The sequence below is a fragment of the Liolophura sinensis genome, chromosome 7, assembly GCF_032854445.1.
Source record: "Liolophura sinensis isolate JHLJ2023 chromosome 7, CUHK_Ljap_v2, whole genome shotgun sequence".
Classification (NCBI taxonomy): Eukaryota; Metazoa; Mollusca; class Polyplacophora; order Chitonida; family Chitonidae; genus Liolophura; species Liolophura sinensis.
Window position 1 is genome coordinate 37,967,886 of NC_088301.1, and position 21,630 is coordinate 37,989,515.

The 21,630-nt window shown below is 36.4% G+C and overlaps 1 protein-coding gene across 2 annotated transcripts in view; it reads right to left on the reverse strand.

Moving 5' to 3' along the window:
• LOC135471659 (transportin-1-like) overlaps nt 1-21,592 on the reverse strand; it is a 37,802-nt gene extending 16,210 nt beyond the window's left edge. For both annotated transcript variants that reach the window (XM_064750970.1, XM_064750969.1), the window contains exons 1-6: nt 21,471-21,592; nt 21,113-21,188; nt 14,258-14,514; nt 6,742-6,875; nt 6,290-6,371; nt 2,138-2,260 (exon numbers count right to left, since the gene is read on the reverse strand). In XM_064750970.1, the coding sequence (XP_064607040.1) occupies nt 2,138-2,260; nt 6,290-6,371; nt 6,742-6,875; nt 14,258-14,514; nt 21,113-21,188; nt 21,471-21,569 (771 nt within the window). In that variant the 5' untranslated portion in view covers nt 21,570-21,592. The remainder of the gene's footprint in view (nt 1-2,137; nt 2,261-6,289; nt 6,372-6,741; nt 6,876-14,257; nt 14,515-21,112; nt 21,189-21,470) is intronic.
• Between the last annotated feature and the right edge of the window lie 38 nt (nt 21,593-21,630).

A 21,630-nucleotide genomic window follows, 5' to 3' on the forward strand; every position in this document is an offset into this window, starting at 1 on the left:
ATATATGTTACTAGAACTCTTATCATATGTCAAGAGCTTTTATAGTACTTATAGAAACCCTATCTAGTAGGATGGAACCGACAAAGTGTCTACAAATGTCACAGGTGAGAGGTCTTGGAAGCACTCTGCCTCTGTATAAGTTACGTTAAAATTAAAGACGACACACCTGTGCTTTGATCAATGAAAATTTGTACTTTGCCAAGGTATTTTGCTCATATTGAGAGTTCACTGTCTTGCACCGAATACATCAGTTTTCCCTCATGTGAAAACCTTGAATCTGAACACCTTCGGTCTTTCGACAGCATAGAATCAATAGATTAGAATGATCAATTGTGTAAAAAGTAGGAAACAAATTTATTCTGAAGCAGAAGCTTAAAGCCATGTGTACACACAGCTTGAAAACCATACATATGCATGCTCATCTATTTATACATTAAGTACTAAAGATTAAAAACTAACAAATATATATTATTTACATCTGAACAAGAGGAAAGGCAATCAGGTTTGAGCCATCTGTTCCTGTTTGTCATATAGTGTTTATTTAACAAGACTTCCATTTCTTAAAATTGTATTGTGAAAGACATGAGAGTTTGAGGTGATAAATCCTTTATAATAACATGCATGTATCTGAAAATACCTAACAGAATCTTCACAAGAAGAAAACTCTTTCCTCAACACACCTCCCCACTGGAAACATATGCCCCTATAATAACTATACAGACCATGGCAATTTGTGTGGACCAATGGGCAAACGCACAGTGACTGTATCAAGCAAAGACTGCACCTGTCTGATTGAGATTCAGGTAACACACTATTTCACAACAGTTAGAACACCAGCAGTTTGGAACTACAGGTAACATTATATCCACCACCTGGAAAAGCTGTTTCTATGTACCCCATTAGCCTAAAGTATCTCACTGAGTCAGCTGGGATTCATTTTGGCATGTAGAAAACATATCTGGCAGAAGTGAGTCAGGCTGTTGAACACAAGTTATTTATTTCATAGGCAAGCAGTTTAGTTACATGTAATAAGGTATAACCCATGTATGGTGATTGAACGATTTACAATATGTAATTAAAAAAAGTAAATGCGTTGAGTTATTGGGCACACTGGAGCTATTAATGTTTTTTAGTCTAAATAAGTTGAAGGGCGGACTGGTCAAGTTCAGGTATAAATACTCTACAGGTGATTATATTTCCAGATGAGAATTAGCATGAGCTTAGTTATCATAGTTCAGGAAAATACAGAATTGTTAATGGTATAAATTCACAATACATCATAAGAGGCTACACAATGCCTTCCTTTCAGTTTCAAGAACAATGCAAGATGTTTCCTTAAGAAATGTTTTCTCCAAGAACACTTGTCTGGCGAACACGATTTGGTTAACCATTGGGGTTAACTTGTTCGAGGATGAAAGGCAGTCCCAACATGGGGCAATGCTATTTACACAGCATCTCATTTAAGCAGGCAACACTAGTCATTTGTCATCACTCAGAGGTAGATGAATATGGGGGATGGATCCTTTTACACTCAGCAGACTGGCTCTACATTATCAACCAGTTCATTCCCTGTCTCTTCACACCAATCAAGGTGTGAGAATACCATCAACACCTTAGTCTATTTAACATGGACACAACACTACCTCTATGAGATATGACTGTTAAAAGAGTTGTTCTTTGTTTGAACATTCATCAGATATTTTTAATATAGTACTGAAGTCTATTTCACCTGTAACATGACAGTCAAGTAGGTGGCTTGAGGAAATTCTAAGAACCCAAATGCATGAGGTTGACTACCATAACAACTCCATAACAACAGCCATGACAGCTGTGGAGAAGCCAGTGGGGCTAGAACCTAAACACAAGGCACAAAACTCTAGTGGTTGTGGCAATTAGGCTGATATTTAATATCTTATTTAATAATACGTATATAAAAAAAAAACAAAGCTTTTGATAAATAACATGCATGGACAATCATCACTTCAGACAATCATTTTTTAATTTTAGAATGGGACTCACATGGGCGAAATGAAGACGCTTAATTCAATATTCCTGTTCTGTATAAAAATGAATGAACACTTAATGCCACATCAGCAATATTTCTACCACATCATGGTGACTGTATAAAAGAACCTACCTGTATAATATTGTTGATCTGTGGAATCAACCTATCCATCCGGACCTCAACCAGCATCACCAAAGCACGGCAAACATTCTTCCTCACTTCAGGGTCAGTGTCCTCCGCCAGGTAAAACAGATTCTGTAACAGTAATCATGGATAGGTATGGTTGTTAACTGGCATCTCACTAACACAAAAAATCTCATCTGGACCCAAAGTCAGATGCTGAGAATGCACTGTAGACCAGTGTAGACAATCTTGTCACAAGTGTGCCCAGTCCCCACACCCCACTTCCTTACTCCTCCCCTCATTTGATTTGATTAAATGTCTTGAACACTGTGCTCAAGAATATTTCAATTACAAAACAGAGGTCAGTTTCACAGGTGACCTCTACATAGGTCAAGTACAGGTCCCTTGGGTACACTTGCACTTGTCTATGATTTGGAAAAATGCAGAGGTAGTATTTATTAATCCTGTATCTGCCTTTTGGAGAAATGGTTCTGCTCCAGGTTTGGCGTAGTGAATTGAGCAAATAAAGTATGAAGTTAGAATTGAGAATTTGAAAAAAAAAAAACAATAAATTTTTAGGTCATGTAATAGGAGACACCTTAAGCACAGACTAAAGTAGATTTCTGCAACTGAACATACACTTTAAATTACAATACTGAAAAAAGAATGTCAAATGTTCTTACAAATTAATAATAAACAAATTTACAAACCACACAAATGCTAACAAAGAAAATTGGAATCAATAACAAAAAGCCTCTTTATAAGAACCTGAATAGTCCATGTCAAATGAAACAGCCTGATCATTTATTATTACAGAAATGCAAAAATGATTATGCAAACTGGAAACATTATGAGGAAACAACAGTTGGTATTGCTCGCATAGTCTTTTGGGTACAGTATTCCACTCCTTGATGACTATAGCCATACAACCCAGTTCACTAAGTTAACATATTCAGTATCATAAATCCTCTTATGCACAGCCCTTCACACTTAAGCAGAACTACTGGAAAAAATTGTTTTTTCAAGTCTATTTCTCAGATGGAAAAGCCCTTACCCGTCTGTCAACAGGATTAGGCCAGGCAGATGTGAACAATCGTTACTCGCAGCCTTGAGCCCAAAATCATCGAATCTCAAGCAGGCTGAATGTCCAAATCGAGCCTAGTCTGCAAGCTGGCTTTGCAATTAACCCCGTTAATATCAGAGAAATTACAAGGAGCCATCTTTGTACCCGAGACAGGTACATTCATAGCTTTCTTGTTATTTTTTAACTGTGTTTAGACATTTTGTTTTTTCTTGAAACAGAAATCTATGATTTGCTTTAAGAAAAATTACCAAACAATACAGTCTTCAACTTCCTTTTGAACCATTTAGCTGAATAACATTTAAACACGTCCTGCTCATAGGCCCTGGAATTGCTCATAAATTGGGTGTCAACTATTTCTTTTAATTTTTATTTTATTATATTTTTATGTAATCATAATATACATGAAGCACACAAAACCTATTCATAGATAGGATAACCGTGCAAGGACTGATACAGGTTATCCTCTTGTCGTGTTGAATTACTTAATACCCAGCAGTTACTTCAATCTGGTCCACTTTATTTTTTCAAGGAGCCTAATTTGCACTTATCATAAAAGTGCACAGTACATTCACATGTCTAAGGAAGAGACTTTTTTCATCTGGCCTCCTGCAATGAGGAACAGCTGAGAAAACAGACCTGCCTTTGACATAGATGGATAAGGCAGTGATGGGATTAACACAGAGTGCTGTCTCTCTGGTCGCCAGGATAAACTGGCGAGTAATGCACTGTTTTGGCATAAAAACTTCACACATCGGTACACAGGCTGTGTGAGTGGGAGTTCTATGTTGGCTCTGACACATGTGCATTACAGGATGTCTGTAGCACAACAACTACATGTACAGCACTCTGTCCCAACCGAGAAGCTACATTTACAAATGCCTCAAGCATCAGGCCAGAATTTCTGAGAAACGACTTAATGCTTTCCCAATAATTCTTTGTAAGGATACATATTTCTTCCTTTTTAGTGAACATGCCTTGTCAACAGGCAAAAAACACTTTTATCATAGCAATCTAAAGTGCATTTTTGTTATGTATAATATATAAGTACAACTTCAGACAAAATGAAGTCTGTTTATGGTTCTCAGCTTGGAAATTACAAAAATTATTACACCAAATGAATGCTTCCAACCTAAATTATTGTAAGAGAGATGTCTCTTTCAGACTGCTCATTCACTGTGTAGGCACAGAGTTCATACCCATGATACAATAAGGCTACTTTCTCCCATGTTGGCAAGAGGAATTGCCAAGGGTCTGTGGGGTTAAAGAGATGTCAATAAACAGATGTGAGTGGAATCGAATACAGAAGAGATGATGCCTTTGTAGGCCTGGCTGGCTTGTGTCTTAGGTGTAGGAAGGGCCTCCAGTTAGCCAAGTGTACATGCCTCTTCACATTTGGTGCTTGAGAAAACAGGTTATCCTATATCATCAATAAAGGAAACAATTCCCAAAGCTTCCTCAGCACCGCTTGTGCACACCTATGGACATTGTAAATATGCAGGTTACTCTGTTGTACGCAATCAACACACTGCATGTACATGATCAACTGTAACAGTTCATACGTAGGAATACTAAAGGACAAACGTCTGTAGCATTCTGCAAATTATACACGTATTCTATTTACATGTATATTTATCTTAGTCTTGAGAACTTGTAAATTATATCTGATTTTTCCTTGTGGACAACACAATGAAGCCTTTACCAAGGGTGTAAAATTGTAAAATTTCTTCAGCCTCATCACATTGCTTTCTTATGCCTAGCGGTTCAAAAAAGTGAATTTACATAGCTGGAAAATTCTGACTGTTTCCGCAACTGTTCTGTAATATTTTAATAGTTCTGGACAAGGCTATAAAAATAATCTTTGCCAATTCTTTATAATTTTCTTTTTTATTATTAAACGCTCTTCTTTTTCAATTCTCTTGAGGGAACATTTCCTTTGAATGTTTTATAATATCTTCTATTTCTACATAAAAATCATAACTTATTTAATCTAAAATTCAATTTAGATGAAAGGCTACTCAAAAAAGAAAAACTGAAGCATTTGTGTAAATTAGCTCATTTATCACACTTCATACTTTTTTTCATTCACATGGATAGCCCGACATTTAAACACAACACATTAAATACCTACGTCCCTAAAATGCAACCCTGTATGTATGCAGATGTTTCTCAGAAACAATTATGTTACACATGCGTACATGAAGAATAACAGGAACATTACTTTACATGTATACCACAGAATCTGGTACCAATCTTAATGTATTCATCATACTGGGAGTTTTCCCAGGAAAGCTTCTCGATACAGGATATTTCCTGCAAGTTGTTTAACTAAGGATATTTCTTTCACTAACACATCTGCTGGGGGCATTAAGTAAACGTGTACAGGTTAATCCAGTCTCTGTGGTGGAATGCTACCATCTAAACTCACCACATGCTACTACTGACTTGCAAACATCCTGCCTACACAATCCAGGCAGACAACACTGATTATCTCAGCTTCCAATCATGTATTACATGTACCAATCCTTGGTAAAAGCTACACGACAGACATGAACCAGTAAAAAAAACAGGAGAATGTCAACCATTCAAATGTACAGTCATATCCCAATTTACAGCCTGATGACAGCAATTATCAGATAAAAGCCACAAAAGTGTCCTCAAATCATTGGCATGAATCAATAACAAAAGTGTATTATATCACCGATCTTTGTTCACTAACTTACATTTGAACTAAAAAAAAAAATGAGTGAAATTTTCTGGTGCTAAAGGTCTGATATAAAATATATAGTGATTCTTCTAGACGAAAATGCATATGCATTTATAATAAATATCACAAAGTTTTCTAACAGTAAATAACCTTATCTAAGAAAGCAATTACGTTGTGTATTTGTCTTCGATCACTTCATGGAAATCCAGACAGGTATTCAATGTTTGTTGTCAAATTATCTGCAATACTAACTGACTTCCTTTGAGATACCACGAGGTATTTGTTTGAGTAATTCATATGTAAATACAAACTGTACATGGTAGCCAATGCAGTTTGGATAGAGATTTCAGCCCTGCAATACATCAAAACTTACCTGTATAAATGCATCTATATGCATCATGAGCGCTTGAGTCTTGCACATTATGAACTGATTCACACAAGCTATTGAATGGGATCTGCAAATAAAATGCAAATAAGTGTACTATAAGTCAGTTATCACAACTCACCAACTTAAATGCATATAATATTTCAAGCCAAGTACTCCATTTTAGGTAAGCAAAATGTATACATGCCAACAGCATAATTTTCACAGAAAAATCAAATTTACAAACATCACACCTGAAAAGATTGAGACAACAGGATGCAACAGAAACATATTACATCTGTAGCCATTATGAAAATATCACTTTTACATATAACTTCTAATCATAAATAAATTACAAGAAAAGAAATTCCATGCTGAAAGATACTATCATCGAACTAAAGTTGATCAAATGTTTCTATTATAACATTCCGCAGAAAAATATGACTTGGTAGTGAACTTACCGGATTTTTGGGCTGTTATGTTTGAAGAACTGCAGGAATTTTGGGATGAGTATATTGAGGGGTCGGTTCACAACATCACTGTCTAGGGCCTCTGCGGAATCTTCACAGATTTTCTGCATTGCTCCGAAGGCGCCCTGGAAAGCACAATAAGGAAGAAACACACTATTGGATTGAAAATAGTCCATAAGGAAAAACAAACCTCACAAAAAGGAGAAATTAAATACACTAATTCCTCAACCGTTTCGCATATGAGTGAGTGAATGCTTGGGGTTTAACGTCCTACTTAACAATTTTTCACTCATAAGACGACGAATTGGTCCTAAGAGTGCATGTAACGCGCCTCCATGTTTCAGGATGGATTTCCACCGCTCTTTTATCTAGTGATGCTTCACCGAGATGACTTAGCCATTGTACTGCTATGGGTTAACCAGTCATTGCACTATCCCCTTCATGCTGAACGCCAAGCCAGTAAGTTACAATTTCTTCTTAAGGTCTTAGGTGTAAAGTGACCCAGGATTAACTGTGAATCTACCGCCTCCTGCGGTGGACGATCTACCAACTGTGCTAGCGCAACAGATTTTTCTTTCAAATGAAATGCAACTTTTAGTGCAATTTATGCTCAATTTTAATCAGATTTTGGAGACAAATCTGCATTTTTGGATAGGCCAATAGTCCTCCCCAAAATGTGTAATTTTATCAGTCCACAGAGAAAAATGCCTTCAGTAATAAAACAATAAACAAACACCATGGAAACATGAGAAGAGGTTGAAGAATTACAGTACATATTCATGAATAAGTTCCTTTTCCTCATTTCAGATAAAAAAAATGGATTAATAACTGTGCTCTTAAGCATTTCAAATTGTGACACACTTTGCACATCACATGTAGATGAAAATTATGAACAAGGTATGCACGATAACTATTGACCTGTTGCTTGCAGCTTACTAACCTAGAAGTTATGCTCTATTCAGTAGGTGAATATATGAAGTAAATCAGATTATAAACGCCCTACAAGTGGGAGACCTAGTCATAAACCTTTGTCAGCTGCAGAGAAAAATAACTGAAAAAAGGAAAGATTCCATGTCAGTAAGCAGCCGGTTAACAGGTTTGGAAATACTCTCAACTTAAAGATGTATCATTTTGTACCATAGTCTCTGAGATACCAGTTACTCTACTCCCAGTCATGTGCTTGATACACAAGCAGCAAAAAAAGGTAACGTGTATTGTATTACTGAAAAGTACAGCAAAACTACATGGGTTAGGTTACAATTTATAGCACGGCAACAGAGGTGTTCTGCATACATTAATAGAAATGTAACACTGGGATAGTGAAATAAATATTATCTTGAGAAAAATGAATTATGTGAATGTACACGAATTTCCTTTATACAGTGTTCAAAAATATTCAATCGAAGTTACTGTCTTCCATATCACTATCAACAGTTTTTCACATCCAACAAAGTCAGCAGACCTCACTATTTATTTCCATGTGGGGATGTCAGTTACACTGTACAATGAGGACATTAACTAAAGGCTGAAATTGGTCTGATGTTATCCTCATAACAAAAAATTGTACATGTATCTTCAAACACAGCTTGAATTTACACGATTGTAAATGTCAATGTTGATCAATTTATTTTTTCATAGAGAAATGTAAGAAAATGTGCACGATGTATTAATGCTTGTAGAACAGAAATCCATAAGTCACAAATACTTGAATCTTGTTTTACTCTAGCTTTGGAATGTCTACAGCATTCAGCAGTGGTGCTTGCCATGCCAGACAAATGCAAATCAGACACCAAATCTCATTTACAGCAAATTATCTAAAATTTTTACCCATTTTGCAGGATTCTGAGCTCAGTTGATCATAGACAGGTGTATCTTTGAAGAGGTTGAATGATATCTTAGGAAAATGTAAGTTTCAGCACCAAAAGTAATATTTTAACATACTTACTTGCCTCTGAAACTGCAATTTTTAGGGGAAAACTTTAGGACATTTACCTTAGTTTAGCTGTGAGAAGCCATGAGTCTATTTGTGAAAAGAGATCTAAATTTTACAATTGGGACAAATGAAATAAACCATTGGGAAGATTTGTTTAAAGCTTGCAGTGTGTAGAGCTGGCCTGCCATTAATAAGCTTTCAATGGAGCTTATGGTGAAGCACTAAGATAAAATTATGATAGACAGATGAACTTACTAAAATCACAACATTATTTAAGATAAAAAAGATCAATTTATTTACTTATGTTCTCATTGTACATGTCCTTTTGGAGAGCCAATTCCTGTAAAAATTGCTCTTTACCTACTGCACGTCTTAAGCAGTTCTTACAAATATTTCGTATGATCAGAGTCAAATTTATGAGAATGGAAGTTGTGTTCAGCAAGCCGCAAGCCATCACGCCTCACTGGGTGCAACCACTGCTGGCTTGAGTTTTGTACATGACCCTGATATCAGTCCATCAGTCCAGGACTAGTTCCCTTCTGGATACTAGCAATTATGCCATTCCCTTAATATTTCCCAACCTTACTGTACATGTGAGCACTTGTTACAAGAGATACCAGCCTGGGTCAAAGCTCTGATGAGCCCTAAGAACTTTCAAACAATGTCTGTGTTAACTGAGATAGGGACTTCCATGAAAGCACTTCTATTCACAAGTTAAACGGACGGATTTAGTGGACAAAAGTGGAGTTGATGGATCCATGATGGATAACTCCTCCATACATGTAGGTGCAGCTCTGTGTACGTGAATTTTCATCATTAATGTTTTCCCCAGCAGAATTGTCCCATCACACTGCACAAACTAAGCTGTCAGTGCTATTCTTTAGCCAATCGAGTAGATGACAATCATGCGCATGATTTTGTTGAGTAGTCTAGCATGATCATGGCTGTATTTAATTAAATCAGAGACCTTCAGGGCTTTTCCTCTGGGAATGCCAATTTCCACAGGTGAGAAAATAACGCTAAAATAACACTTGTTACATCTAAACCATTCCCATGACGTGTTCATCACTCTGTCTCGCTACTACAACCATGATTATAGCTTACAGACATTCGATTTGGTTCGGATTTCACTGCTCAGGGGTGGCCATTTTCTTTCATAAACAATCACTTCAAACACCTGGAAATCGATGCGCTCTTCTCCATATCAAAATATAGCATCAGGCAGAAATCAATACTGCCATTTAAATACTTGTCTTCTAGATCAAAAAATAATCGCAAAGGCTTAAAGGTTCATTACATGGACAATCTGGGTGAAGCTGGGGGCTACATACTTATGAATCACATATGTGACCACATTTTAATATGACTGCTACTTACTGCCATACTAAAAAATCATTCACCTTTAAGATGGCTTATTGGTGGAAGAAAGTGACGTGCCTACTTCAACAAACATAAAACAGTGTAAATGTTGACGATGAATGCAGGTTGTGATCACTGCCTCACATACAATGAGATCGGGGAAATTTCCTGTCCAAGAAAGAGATCAGACTGTATCACAAATAAAAGAGAACACCATTCTCACAATAAAGCTTATCATGTACATAATACATAGTACGTAGAATACATTTCTGCAACTATCAGAATGCTTTCTGTTTTCAATTTCAAACCTTTTCTCGTCACAAGTTAGGACTGATACAGCAACCAAAGAGAAAGCACAGTGTACTCCCTATAACTTGTATCCCGTTCTGGTGAAAGCAATCTAAGCGTGCAAATTCCACAGTACATGGCCTGAGTAAAAGAGATCTTACAGAAAATCCGAGAATTCCCCTCGAGGGCCAGAAGATTGATTTTCTACACGTCTCTTATCTAGGAAAAGTTCGTTTAAAACCATACATAGTATGAACATGCCATGACTGCCAATCACCCAATACGGCAATCGCAATGAATATTTCACCTGTTTACAGAGAAGATGATCTCCTTCGAATTCAATTTTTATACATTTATGTGTAATGGCCACTAGGAAATAGCTAGTCATGTAATATTTATAACAAGCAAGTTCCACAGAAAAATGGATCAGTGCCAAGTCAAATCCATTATAGCTAACCACACATCCAAATTTATTTCCCCAAGTATTAATTATTCACACTTCATATGCTCATCAACACCAACTCATAACAACACAGAAAACATTAAATTTACATTTATCCCCAAGTCCTGTACATCAATCCAAATGGGATGAAGATCCACACACCCATAATGTTATGGCAAATTATCTATACCTATTTACACTTTCACATTGATGTGAAGAGTATTTTACTACAACATGTGCTGGCAAAATTGACTTCCATAACTAAGACTTGAGAATACATGCTTTTATTAAAATTATTGATATTTATGTCAACTCACATGTGGCCATATTTCTGTATCACCACAAGCAGAAACATATTTGTATTATTTACATAACACTGCTCAATGTTTAAACTCATTAAGATTAGTATGACTTAACGGGTGTTGACAACATGTACACCATACAGCATATATAAGACAACAGAAATTGCCTTGGAGGTGCTGTAATCTGGTTATGAACAGAACAAGCTAATGACAAAACCATCCCTACTGCTTGCACAAAGTGGATTTGCTGTTCAGCCCACAGTAAGCTGAACACAGACAGACTCCAGGAGCAGTTGGAGTATTGATTTGCCGGCAAGAGGCCGTTTAGGTGAACTCTTCGCATCACCCAGGCCCATAGAAACCAGCCTACAGGCACAAAAACATCAACAGGCACCGAGACGGCACTCTGCATCAATAAACACAACACAATAAATTTCAGAGCATGCAAAGTCAATGAGTTACTTTGGATGCACAGGCATAGAATGGGCTAGTCTACATGTGCATGTCTGTTGGTTTATCACTTGGTTAATTCAGTAAACTGTCGAAAGTAAGAGGACAGTACTAAATCATGGCGGATTCCACAACACAAAAGTATGCACATGTCATTTGCAACATTAGGGGTGAACGGAAATATTTCTGCATCAATGAAATAGAGGTTATCTAGCAAAGATAATTAAAAAATTTCAACATACTGGTCTGTGAATATTTCTTAGTGCTTTTTACCAGTGGAAGAGTTTCATAGGACTGAAGTGTTTTTTTTTTTTACCATGAACTTTCACTAAGAGCCCACACTTTACATACAAAATACTTTTCAATGCACTAAATAGTAAATACTCCAAAAGTTAACACAGGCACTGGCAAAATAAGGTTGAACAAATTCATCCAGGCAAAAATTGAAATTGTGAAATTGTTTAAGAGACATGTTTACAGTCATGACAGCGCACACGTTTGTCACAAAATGTAACTTAAACAACCCCAATGACCCTGAAAAATTGGCCAAGACCATAGAATATGATTACAGGCTTCCACCCAAAAAAGATAATAAAATTCCAAACCATTTCCAAACCTTACGTTCAAAATTCCAAACCCATAATTAACAATGAAAGACTGTTTTATTGTCATCTCTTTAGCATTGTAAACCTGCAACAGTAACATGATGTGCAAGGAGGAACTCATTGAACGTTACCATCAACCACAGATTCTGTGAAAATAAATATGGTCAACAAACCCAGAGCTGGCATTACATTTTGACCATATCTGGTATGCACTTTCTTTTTTCTTGGCACTAAAATTTAAGTTTGTCACAAATTTGGGAACAGGTATAAAGCAGTCCATATTTGTTTTCTCTCAAGTCATTTTTACTGGAATGAAATCAAGCCATCAGATACAAAGAAATAATTTGCCACCAACTTTGACATGACTGAAGGAAATTCCTAGAAAAAAAAAATACAATTTCTCAGAAGTAACATTAAAAATTTACAGGGCACATGTCAGTTACAAGTTGCAAAGATTTGTTATACTTTACTGTACAGTTCTGTTCATAGTTTTAAGCTTTTTACGTTTTAATTCTGCTGTCAATCTCACACGATTTGCCTCAGCCAAGAAACCAAACAATAAAACAGTTAAACACACACATTCACATTTATGTTTTTATCAACCAATTCTCTTGACAAACTGTGGTGAATAATCATCGCTGGTTCTTCTAAGTTATTTCTGACCTTGGCTAAATTAAAACTGCACATGAAAATGCTCCACTAGGGCCTAATCTGGCCTAAGAAGGGCAGGGGGTGGAACCACCGGTGAGGGGCACCTCATTGTTGAATATTTCGATTCTCATACATTTTTAAGGGCTTCGTTTCCTACGGTTGACCTCCACCCCATGAGCACAACATGTACCTAGCCCGAAAATTCAGTCTTTGGATAGCTTGTATTTACTGATATGTGGAGAACTCTGCCATCCCGGATGACATGTGCATCTGCTCATCACACTGTATTATAGCTACCCCAGACCATCATTAAGAAGTTGTTTGTGGTTTTGTTGTCAATCAATGTTGTTTTTGAACTTATGACACCCAAGTCAATTTTGTTTAAAAGTATCCCTTTGCAGATATATATCCATGAAATATCTACTAAAGGGACTGCAAATAATATTCAAGATCCATATTTGATTTTTCCAAACCACAAACCAAAATTCTAAACCAGTTCAAGGCCTTGAGAGTCCTATCTAAACTTCACAAAACCATTTCACGAACCATATGGGAACCCTGTGATTAAGGTTTGGTAAACCTGGGTACAAGCCTTCAAGAGATAAAGTGTTTAAGAAGAAATTCCCCTTGACTGACGGTTAAAAACAAAGAACCCACAAATCTCTACAGTCAATAACCGATACGACCCCCTTTACTCATGATATAAATTGATACTCTTCTTATGCTTTAACCATTTAAGATAAAGAGCTGACTGCCAGGGAAAAAAACTGGCAACCAGAAGCCATTCTGGATTACAAAGAATGCTGAAAATAAATTCTGATTACAGCCCATGTGACCACTTGCTAGAGGATCACTTACAGATTACACCAACAGTCTCACATCAATCTGCTGATGTATGGAAAATGGCATCCTTTAAAAACCCTTTTTCCTTTTCAAGACGTAGAAGGTACATGAGCTGTGCCCCCCCAAATCTGGGGTGTACTGAACCTGTTCAACTAAATCTCATGAAAATCAGGCAAGACAGATTCCAATTTCAAGAATGGCCACCAATTTGTCTAAATTTTATGCTACAATCATAAAGCCATATTTAAGAACTTTGAGCTATCTTTTTTTTCATACATCTTGCAGCCAGTTTTATGGGTGGTGGAATCTTAAGTACCAAAGCCTTGGGCCACATATGTATGTTGGGGCAAGACATGCAACCCCCAAAACCCCTTTACTTTTCTTTTTTCAAATTTGCACATATCTTACAAGTACATCAATCTGACTGATCTTATATGCTGCATTTTTGGCTGCACTGGCAGGTGAAATACCAGCAGTCTTGTGCTGCACTTTGCAAGATTAGCCAGTGAGGACGTAATTTTTACAAAATAAAGATGTTTTTATATGGAGATTGATGAGCTCTTCCTGCCACCAGAGTTTGTATCAAAGACCCCAAGAAGAAAAAGAAAAAAAACACCTGTTGGGGACAACTCACCTCGCAGACATTGTAATCCTCCGAGTCAAGGTACTGACAGAGACGTGGGAGAAGTTCCTGCCAGTTGTGTAACCCTGCCTTGGCCACCACTGTCGTAATGAGGATTCCGATGGTGGCCCGAATCAGGGGTGAAGTATCGCCTATACTGTTGAGACATTCTGACTTAATAAAGTTTGTCACTTCTTCAGGAAATTTCTCATAATGTGCCCGCACATTATTTTTCAAAATCAAACCACTTAAGCTCCTAGTAGGCTCATCTGCAATCAACGAGAAAACAATATTAATACATAGATTAGTAAACACAATTTCATACAAAGACATAGGATCCTGTTCTTGGAAATAAAATTCATCTGTAGGACATCAGCCCTGCAGGGTTAGCTATCACATGTCAATTACATATAGTATAAAAATACAGAAGCTGCTCTCTTTTCCCACAGGACTCAAGCATTTTGCAGCAATGCTCTGTCTTTTTCACTCTATACCTATATGTATATGGCTTTCACAACCTGTCAGAAAGATTGTCAAGTCTGCTCCATGTCATGTCTGATGATGATGCCTAGATTATCATGTGAGGTAAGATAATAATCGGTTTCTGGGACAGTAACATGGAGAAAGACCAAAAAAAAAAATAAAAAAATCTGATTCTAGATACATAATACTTAAAGCCCAGATCAGTCCAGTGTAATTAAAAGGCCACAAGATTTATGTACTGGCTTTTACTGTTACACACTAAAAATCTACAACCTTACTTCAACCTTTTCGCACATGAAAGAGTAACTTTCAGTGCAATTTATACACATTTTTAATTTGACGTTGGAGACAAAACTGGTTGGATTCGCCAATTTCAGGGCTTCACAAATAGCCTATCAGTCAACACAGAATAATGTCTTCAGAATATGCTTGAATAAACCTTTTGCAAACATGTGAAAAGGTAGAAGAAATACAAATACAAGACAGGGCATTTCAGAATAGTTTCCTGGGCATAGATATAAGTTGGCCAAAATCACAAATATCAACAAAGAGAGGAAGTTAATGTACTATTAGGCCACACCAATTTAAATTGTTTACTGGCCGAATAAATCTCTTATCCAATGTTGTGGGAAAGTAAGAAAATAAAACTAAAACTTCTAAATTTTAGAAAAACATCTAATTTATTTATTTTAAAGTGATAACAGGATGAAAATTACATTAAACAACTATCTGTAATCTGTCAGTTAAATTTCATTAGTACATGTAAATAACAAAAATGTTATCTGTATCACATCAATAACAAAACTCCTCGAATTCTCCTTTTACTTCAGACACAACAAAATTCCAACAGCAGAATTTCCGGAAATGATGATACATGTACATGTATGCCATTTGACAGGGACAATCCTCAGTAACACTTTGTGGTTGCTCTAAGAAATAAGTATTCGCATCACACATGAAATGCCAGCAAAACCAACAGAGACATTCCAGGAAGAAGAGATAATCCTGAACTATAAATATGACCACATCTCCAGCAGATAATCATCTGCTTTTAATTTTCTATTCATGATTTCTCAGAGAGGGTCCTGGGTTTAGGGGATTACCTTCTACATCCTGCTGACCTTGGATACGAAGCAGTCTCTGCTGGACCTAAAGTGAGCTCTATTGATTTACCAGCAATGACATATCTGCCTCGTACAATATAACCTCCTTTGCTCTGTCCATATACACCAGTCTGGCTAGTCAAATCAATATCATTTCATTCTCTGCCAATATCAAAATCTTTGCATGATTTTTTTTTTTCCAGCTGTTTTCCTCTTCCTACCCGTGTACATTTTTGTGATTTTCCATTTTTTTTTTTTTAAGTATCATGCTGACTGAATGGTTCTTCATTATTTACACACTTTTCGCTTTTAGGAATCAATATACGTAAACCTAGAATTTAAAAAGGCCAAGGCAGACATAATGGTTGCATGGTTACAAACACAACATTTGGAACTTGATTTATGAACATAGTGTGTGTAGGGTGGGTAAGGACATAAACACATTAAATTATGTGGAAGCCAGAATGTGTTTTTACACTAGTAAATTAATCTTTTCTCAGTCACTTCAACAGCTAAATTGGCCATAAATGGTAAATCCAGAAATTAGAACAAACCACCCACTGTATAAATAAATTCCATTATTTTAACTAGTTTAGATCATATATACACACATATATATATATATATAAATATATATATATATATATATATATATATATATATATGTATGATCTAAACTGTATATATATATATATATATACACACACACACACACACATATACATGTACTTTTGGAAACATTCTTTGAAAGGACATAATATTTTATATCTAACACATGCTGTGCAAAGCAATATTTCAATGAATTGCAAATTGATCTGTATAAAAGTAAAATTACCTGTACCCGTTTTCTAGACTACAGCCTTAAAATTTTCTACATTATTCTCTGCATTTAGAATAAATTTGTCACCTCATTCTGCACAAGAACTTAGAATGTCATTTAGGGTTTTTAGTCCACTTTTATCAAATTATATGGTTTATCTACTACAGACCTTGCAAAAGCTACTTTTTCTATGACAAACATGTTTTCTTACACAATGTCAATGCAGACTAAGGTTTGTTTTCTTCAAAATACATTATTCCGTAAAAAAAGTACAGAATTCTTGATACTCGTCACGCAGGTCTTATGTTCGCCTTTCTCGAAGACATGCCTCTCAATTCGCAGATAAAGCAATGGTAAATCACTTTACATGTGATAATGTTCCATTATTTCAAGATTTTATAGCAAGACATGCAAGAATTTTTATAATTGTTATTGTTTTATTAAACAGGGTAAGTCAATCAACACAAGTATCTGAAATTCTTGTGTACATTTTGTATCGCACACCTGTGATCAGTCATGTTCAGATTTCTGCTTATTCCAGCCATTACAAATTATCTCCCATGTCAGGATTTGATTTTGCGCAGCTTCAATTATAACACAATATGAATCTTTAGGGTCATACGCGTGTTACTTTGAGGGAGCAGTGTATTTACACCAACTATTACATTAAATGATCTCACCTACTGCTATTGTAATTCTTGTAGCATTCTTTGTGTGCAGATTTCATCCAATTGTGTACAAGCCGTCATGAACAGTCCTACTGATCATGGATTGATTTATTTATTTATTTATATGATTGGTGTTTTACGACGTACTCAAGAATATTTCACTTATAAGACGGCGACCAGCATTATGGTGGGAGAAAACCAGGCAGAGCCCGGGGGAAACCCACGACCATCCGCAGGTTGCTGATAGACCTTCCCACTTACGGACGGAGAGGAAGCCAGCATGAGCTGGACTTGAACTCACAGCAACTGCATTGGTGAGAGGCTTCTGGGTCATTATGCTGTGCTAGCGCGCTAACCGACTGAGCCATGGAGGCCCCACATCATGGATTGAAATTCCATGAAAAAATTAGTAATAGTGATTGGCTGGTGGTGATATCTTTACCACCACACCCAAGCTTTATGACTTAATTATTTATTCGAGCACTAACTCATAGCGTAAACATTTCAAAAAGGGATTAAATAATTTAATAATTTGAAGCAGGGTATAAAGTGTTCCTGCAATCAGCATCTTGTATCTTGAGTATAAAGACGCAACTCAAAAAAATATTTCATGTTAATAATATCAAACTGGAATAGGTTAATCAAAATATCCAATTTTGCAATTAAAAAAATAACTTCTATGAGTTCCTAAGCAAAAAATGTCCTTAACTGGGATTTGTGAACACTAGGTTGCCGTTTACGTTTTAACTTCTATGTGTGCTTTGACATCTTCTATTTTTCCATCACGTTATTACAGATTTTTCATTGGGTAAACAAAGGAATGGGGAGATGTTTGATTTACAATACAAAACAGCACAAGTAAGACGTTCTTTACACTATCTTCTGTCATGTGACACTGTCATCTACGAGTCTTCTGCATTCACCTGATTGTGGCTTCAAATTGGTATCTCTTTGTTTATTGAGAAAAGTTCTGGATTCAAACTTTCTTCAAACAGCGTGTTGGGTCTGTAGCAGCATGTTTATACCACTACACAATCTGAGTTGTTGTGACAATCGTTTTTTGTTTTCACACGTTTAGGACAGTTTAACATGGTAATAGTTAATTACATCTGTAAAAGGGATGTAACGGAGGGAAGCATGAATGTATATATGTAAGTAATGACGTAGAAAGCTACACGTTAACACAACAACCTACTTTTTAGAACCGCCCCTGAATTTTTTTAGTCTGGTAAATAATTACCAGTACAGCTAGAAAATGTATGCTGGAATAATCACATTTTCATGTTACTGTGCTTTACACGTATGCAAAACCTCAATGAACCAAATCTTTGCAAATTCATATCACAAAATTTCACTCTCCATTTGTCAAGTTAATTTAACTAATGATCAGCCAAAATGGCACAGGCTATTAGATTAAAAGAAACCCTAGATCAATGTATTTGTTTTGATAAAGTATCTAGAGTAAAGTTTAAAAGGCATACCTTTTTCATTTTTGTGACAGAGAATACTCTGTTCAACATAAACCAAATTTTGCACACTGAGAAAATCAAAATCGCAGCAAAGCAATGTTATCAATTTTAACTAACCAACCCAAGTTACTTCTATACCCTGACAACACCCCCGTTTCCGCGGACGTCACAGACACAGGGTACAAGTCACACTTACCTCTTTCTCTAACATGGCATGTCCCATGGCCAAGTAAGAATTCCAGATTAAAAGGTCATTTACTCAGTTGCCAAGCATGTCAGAACAAAAGAGCTATGACCATTTAGGTCTGTTTCCAGCTCTCTTCCAAAATAACATAAGTTATATTATTTGTTGTTTTTTATATGAATAAAGCTTTAATACTATGAACAGATTTTGTGCAGATTTCCCATGTCTTTTTAAACCATCACTTCCATTTCATCATCAATAAATTTGGCCTGTAACATGTTCCTTATGGCTGGGTTATAACTTCAACCACATCATTTTCTCAATAATTCTTTCCAATTATACAAGCATTCATCCGTTGCCACATTCGTGTTAATATCTCGAGTGCAGTGCTCAAAAATTTATTTTTAATTTAGGGACCATTTGTGAGTAAATAAAACATCTCACCATGCGATGTAGGTATATTATCTGCTCACCAAGCTGGTGAAAAAATTGCAAAAATCGAATTTAGCTTTAGCTGTTTTATTGGTATAGCCTGATTTCAATGGAAAAACAAGGGTGGCAGCCTAGTTATCTATCCTCTGCTGAAAACATCATTTCTCCACTAAATTATAATCATGAAGCAATTTAGCAGGACCTATGCCATGTTCATATATGCTCTGTCCATCAGGCCGCACAACCCTTTTTCACATTCAACTCGAAGCAGATCAAGTATTTTTTTATTTGATTGGTGTTTTTGGCGTTTCTGAATATTTGACTTCTACATCAGTGACCAGCTTTACGGAGGGAGGAAACCCGGGAAAGCCACAACCATCTGCAGGTTGATTGCAGACCTTCCCACTCACGGCCGGAGAGGAAACCAACATAAGCTGGACTTGAACTCACAGCGACTGCATTGGTGGGAAGCTCCTGGGCCATTGCGACGTTCTGGGTTGCTAACTCCCTCAGCCATGGATGCCCTGCAGATCAACTATGACAACTCATGTGTGATATATAAGCCAAATATGATGTCCAGGAACCTAGTTAGTGAATTTGTACTTAATGAAAAAACAAATCAGATAAATGTTTGATCCTGACAAAATATTACCAAAACCACCAGGCAAAAACATGATCTCTAGAGAGGTTCATGTGACCCTAGAATCTTGAGTGGAATAGAGCGAATTACCGAGTTAGCTGCATAATTGGTTTTTCGCACATTATCTCTACTAACTTGATTTTTTAGAGTTTACAGAGTTGCTCGAGTTGTGGTCTGTCAGGCCTACATTTCCAGACACTACATAACAATTATACAGGGCAAATAACACTTGATTCTTTGTTTCCAGTCATTTGTCAGAACAACACTTTACCAAAACAGCCTTGTATACACCTCCTTGGCTAAAAGAACATCCACTGACTTTAATGTGAAACATTTTGTTTCTCTGATAAATCATTTGACCAGTTTTCTGGTCTCCTTTATAAAAAAGGAAACCATCAAAAAATCATGACCAAAACTGGACAAGCCTGCTCATAAAAAAATCCAAAATGCATCTGATTTAAGAATTCAATAATGTGTTCTAATGATTACAGATATACAGTAAAAAAGACATTAACTTAATGCACTTGAAGCCTTCAGCAGGATCAGTTATGTTTGAAAATACAGTAATAAAAGTTATTCCAAGTCATTGTTGTCTTTAGTCCAGTCCATATTTCTATTTCCTAAAAGTGAAATTGCAAAATTCACTATTCAGGTATTCTGCTACGACGAACAGTAGCTCGGTGTAACTAGGCAGCATTAAAATGATGACAATGAGGCATGAAAATCGTTCCAATGCCTGCACCCATTTCCTATAATACTGTGACAGAAAAGAGATCAAATGCCAGTGGTCTCAAGTAATTTATTAGATTAGTGTTTTAATACGGCATTCAAGAATATTTTGTTATTTCATGGCGACCAGTGTTATGGTCGAAGGAAACTGGACAGTCTGGGGGGAAACACATGACCACCACAGGTCTCAAAAGTATAAACACACATTTGACCGAGATAACATGCTTGAATATCATTCTGACATGTTGTACTTTCATATAAACAAGCGAATGTTTTTTATCACAGAATAAGTAAGGAAGATACTAAGCTCAAACTGAAAGCTTTGTGAAAGAGATTTACCTTCTGATGTCAGTTTTGTGAGAACGAAAATCAAGTAGTTGTTGAAATCGGGATATTTGTTCAGCTCTTCCAGTTTCTGTAAATTAAGTTAAGGACAAAGCAAAACCCACAAAACGTAATAGCTGAGAAATTAATTGAACACGCAGTTATGAATGACATCCAAACCATTTTAACAAGACACTAATTTGACCATAAGGCGTCCGTCTTACTCTTTTAAGTCAAAAGCACGTGTAGCTAACTCATTCATCTTACCGCGCAAGTTGTAAGTCGGCGATCACATAAACAAAGTTGTTACCAGACAAAAGCAATCAACATATCCAATAGACCAATATACTGATAAACCATATGAAAAGGATACTTGTTGAACGATCCTTTGCGTGGCAGTGTCGGGAGACTGTGATTCTCGTAATAATTGTAGAATTTGACGAAGCCCGTTTTCCTCCGGCTGCCACGCCATCTTAGAAACTGCGCTTCCCCGATTGGCAGTCACCGGAAAATGTCGAAGACCAAAAATATGA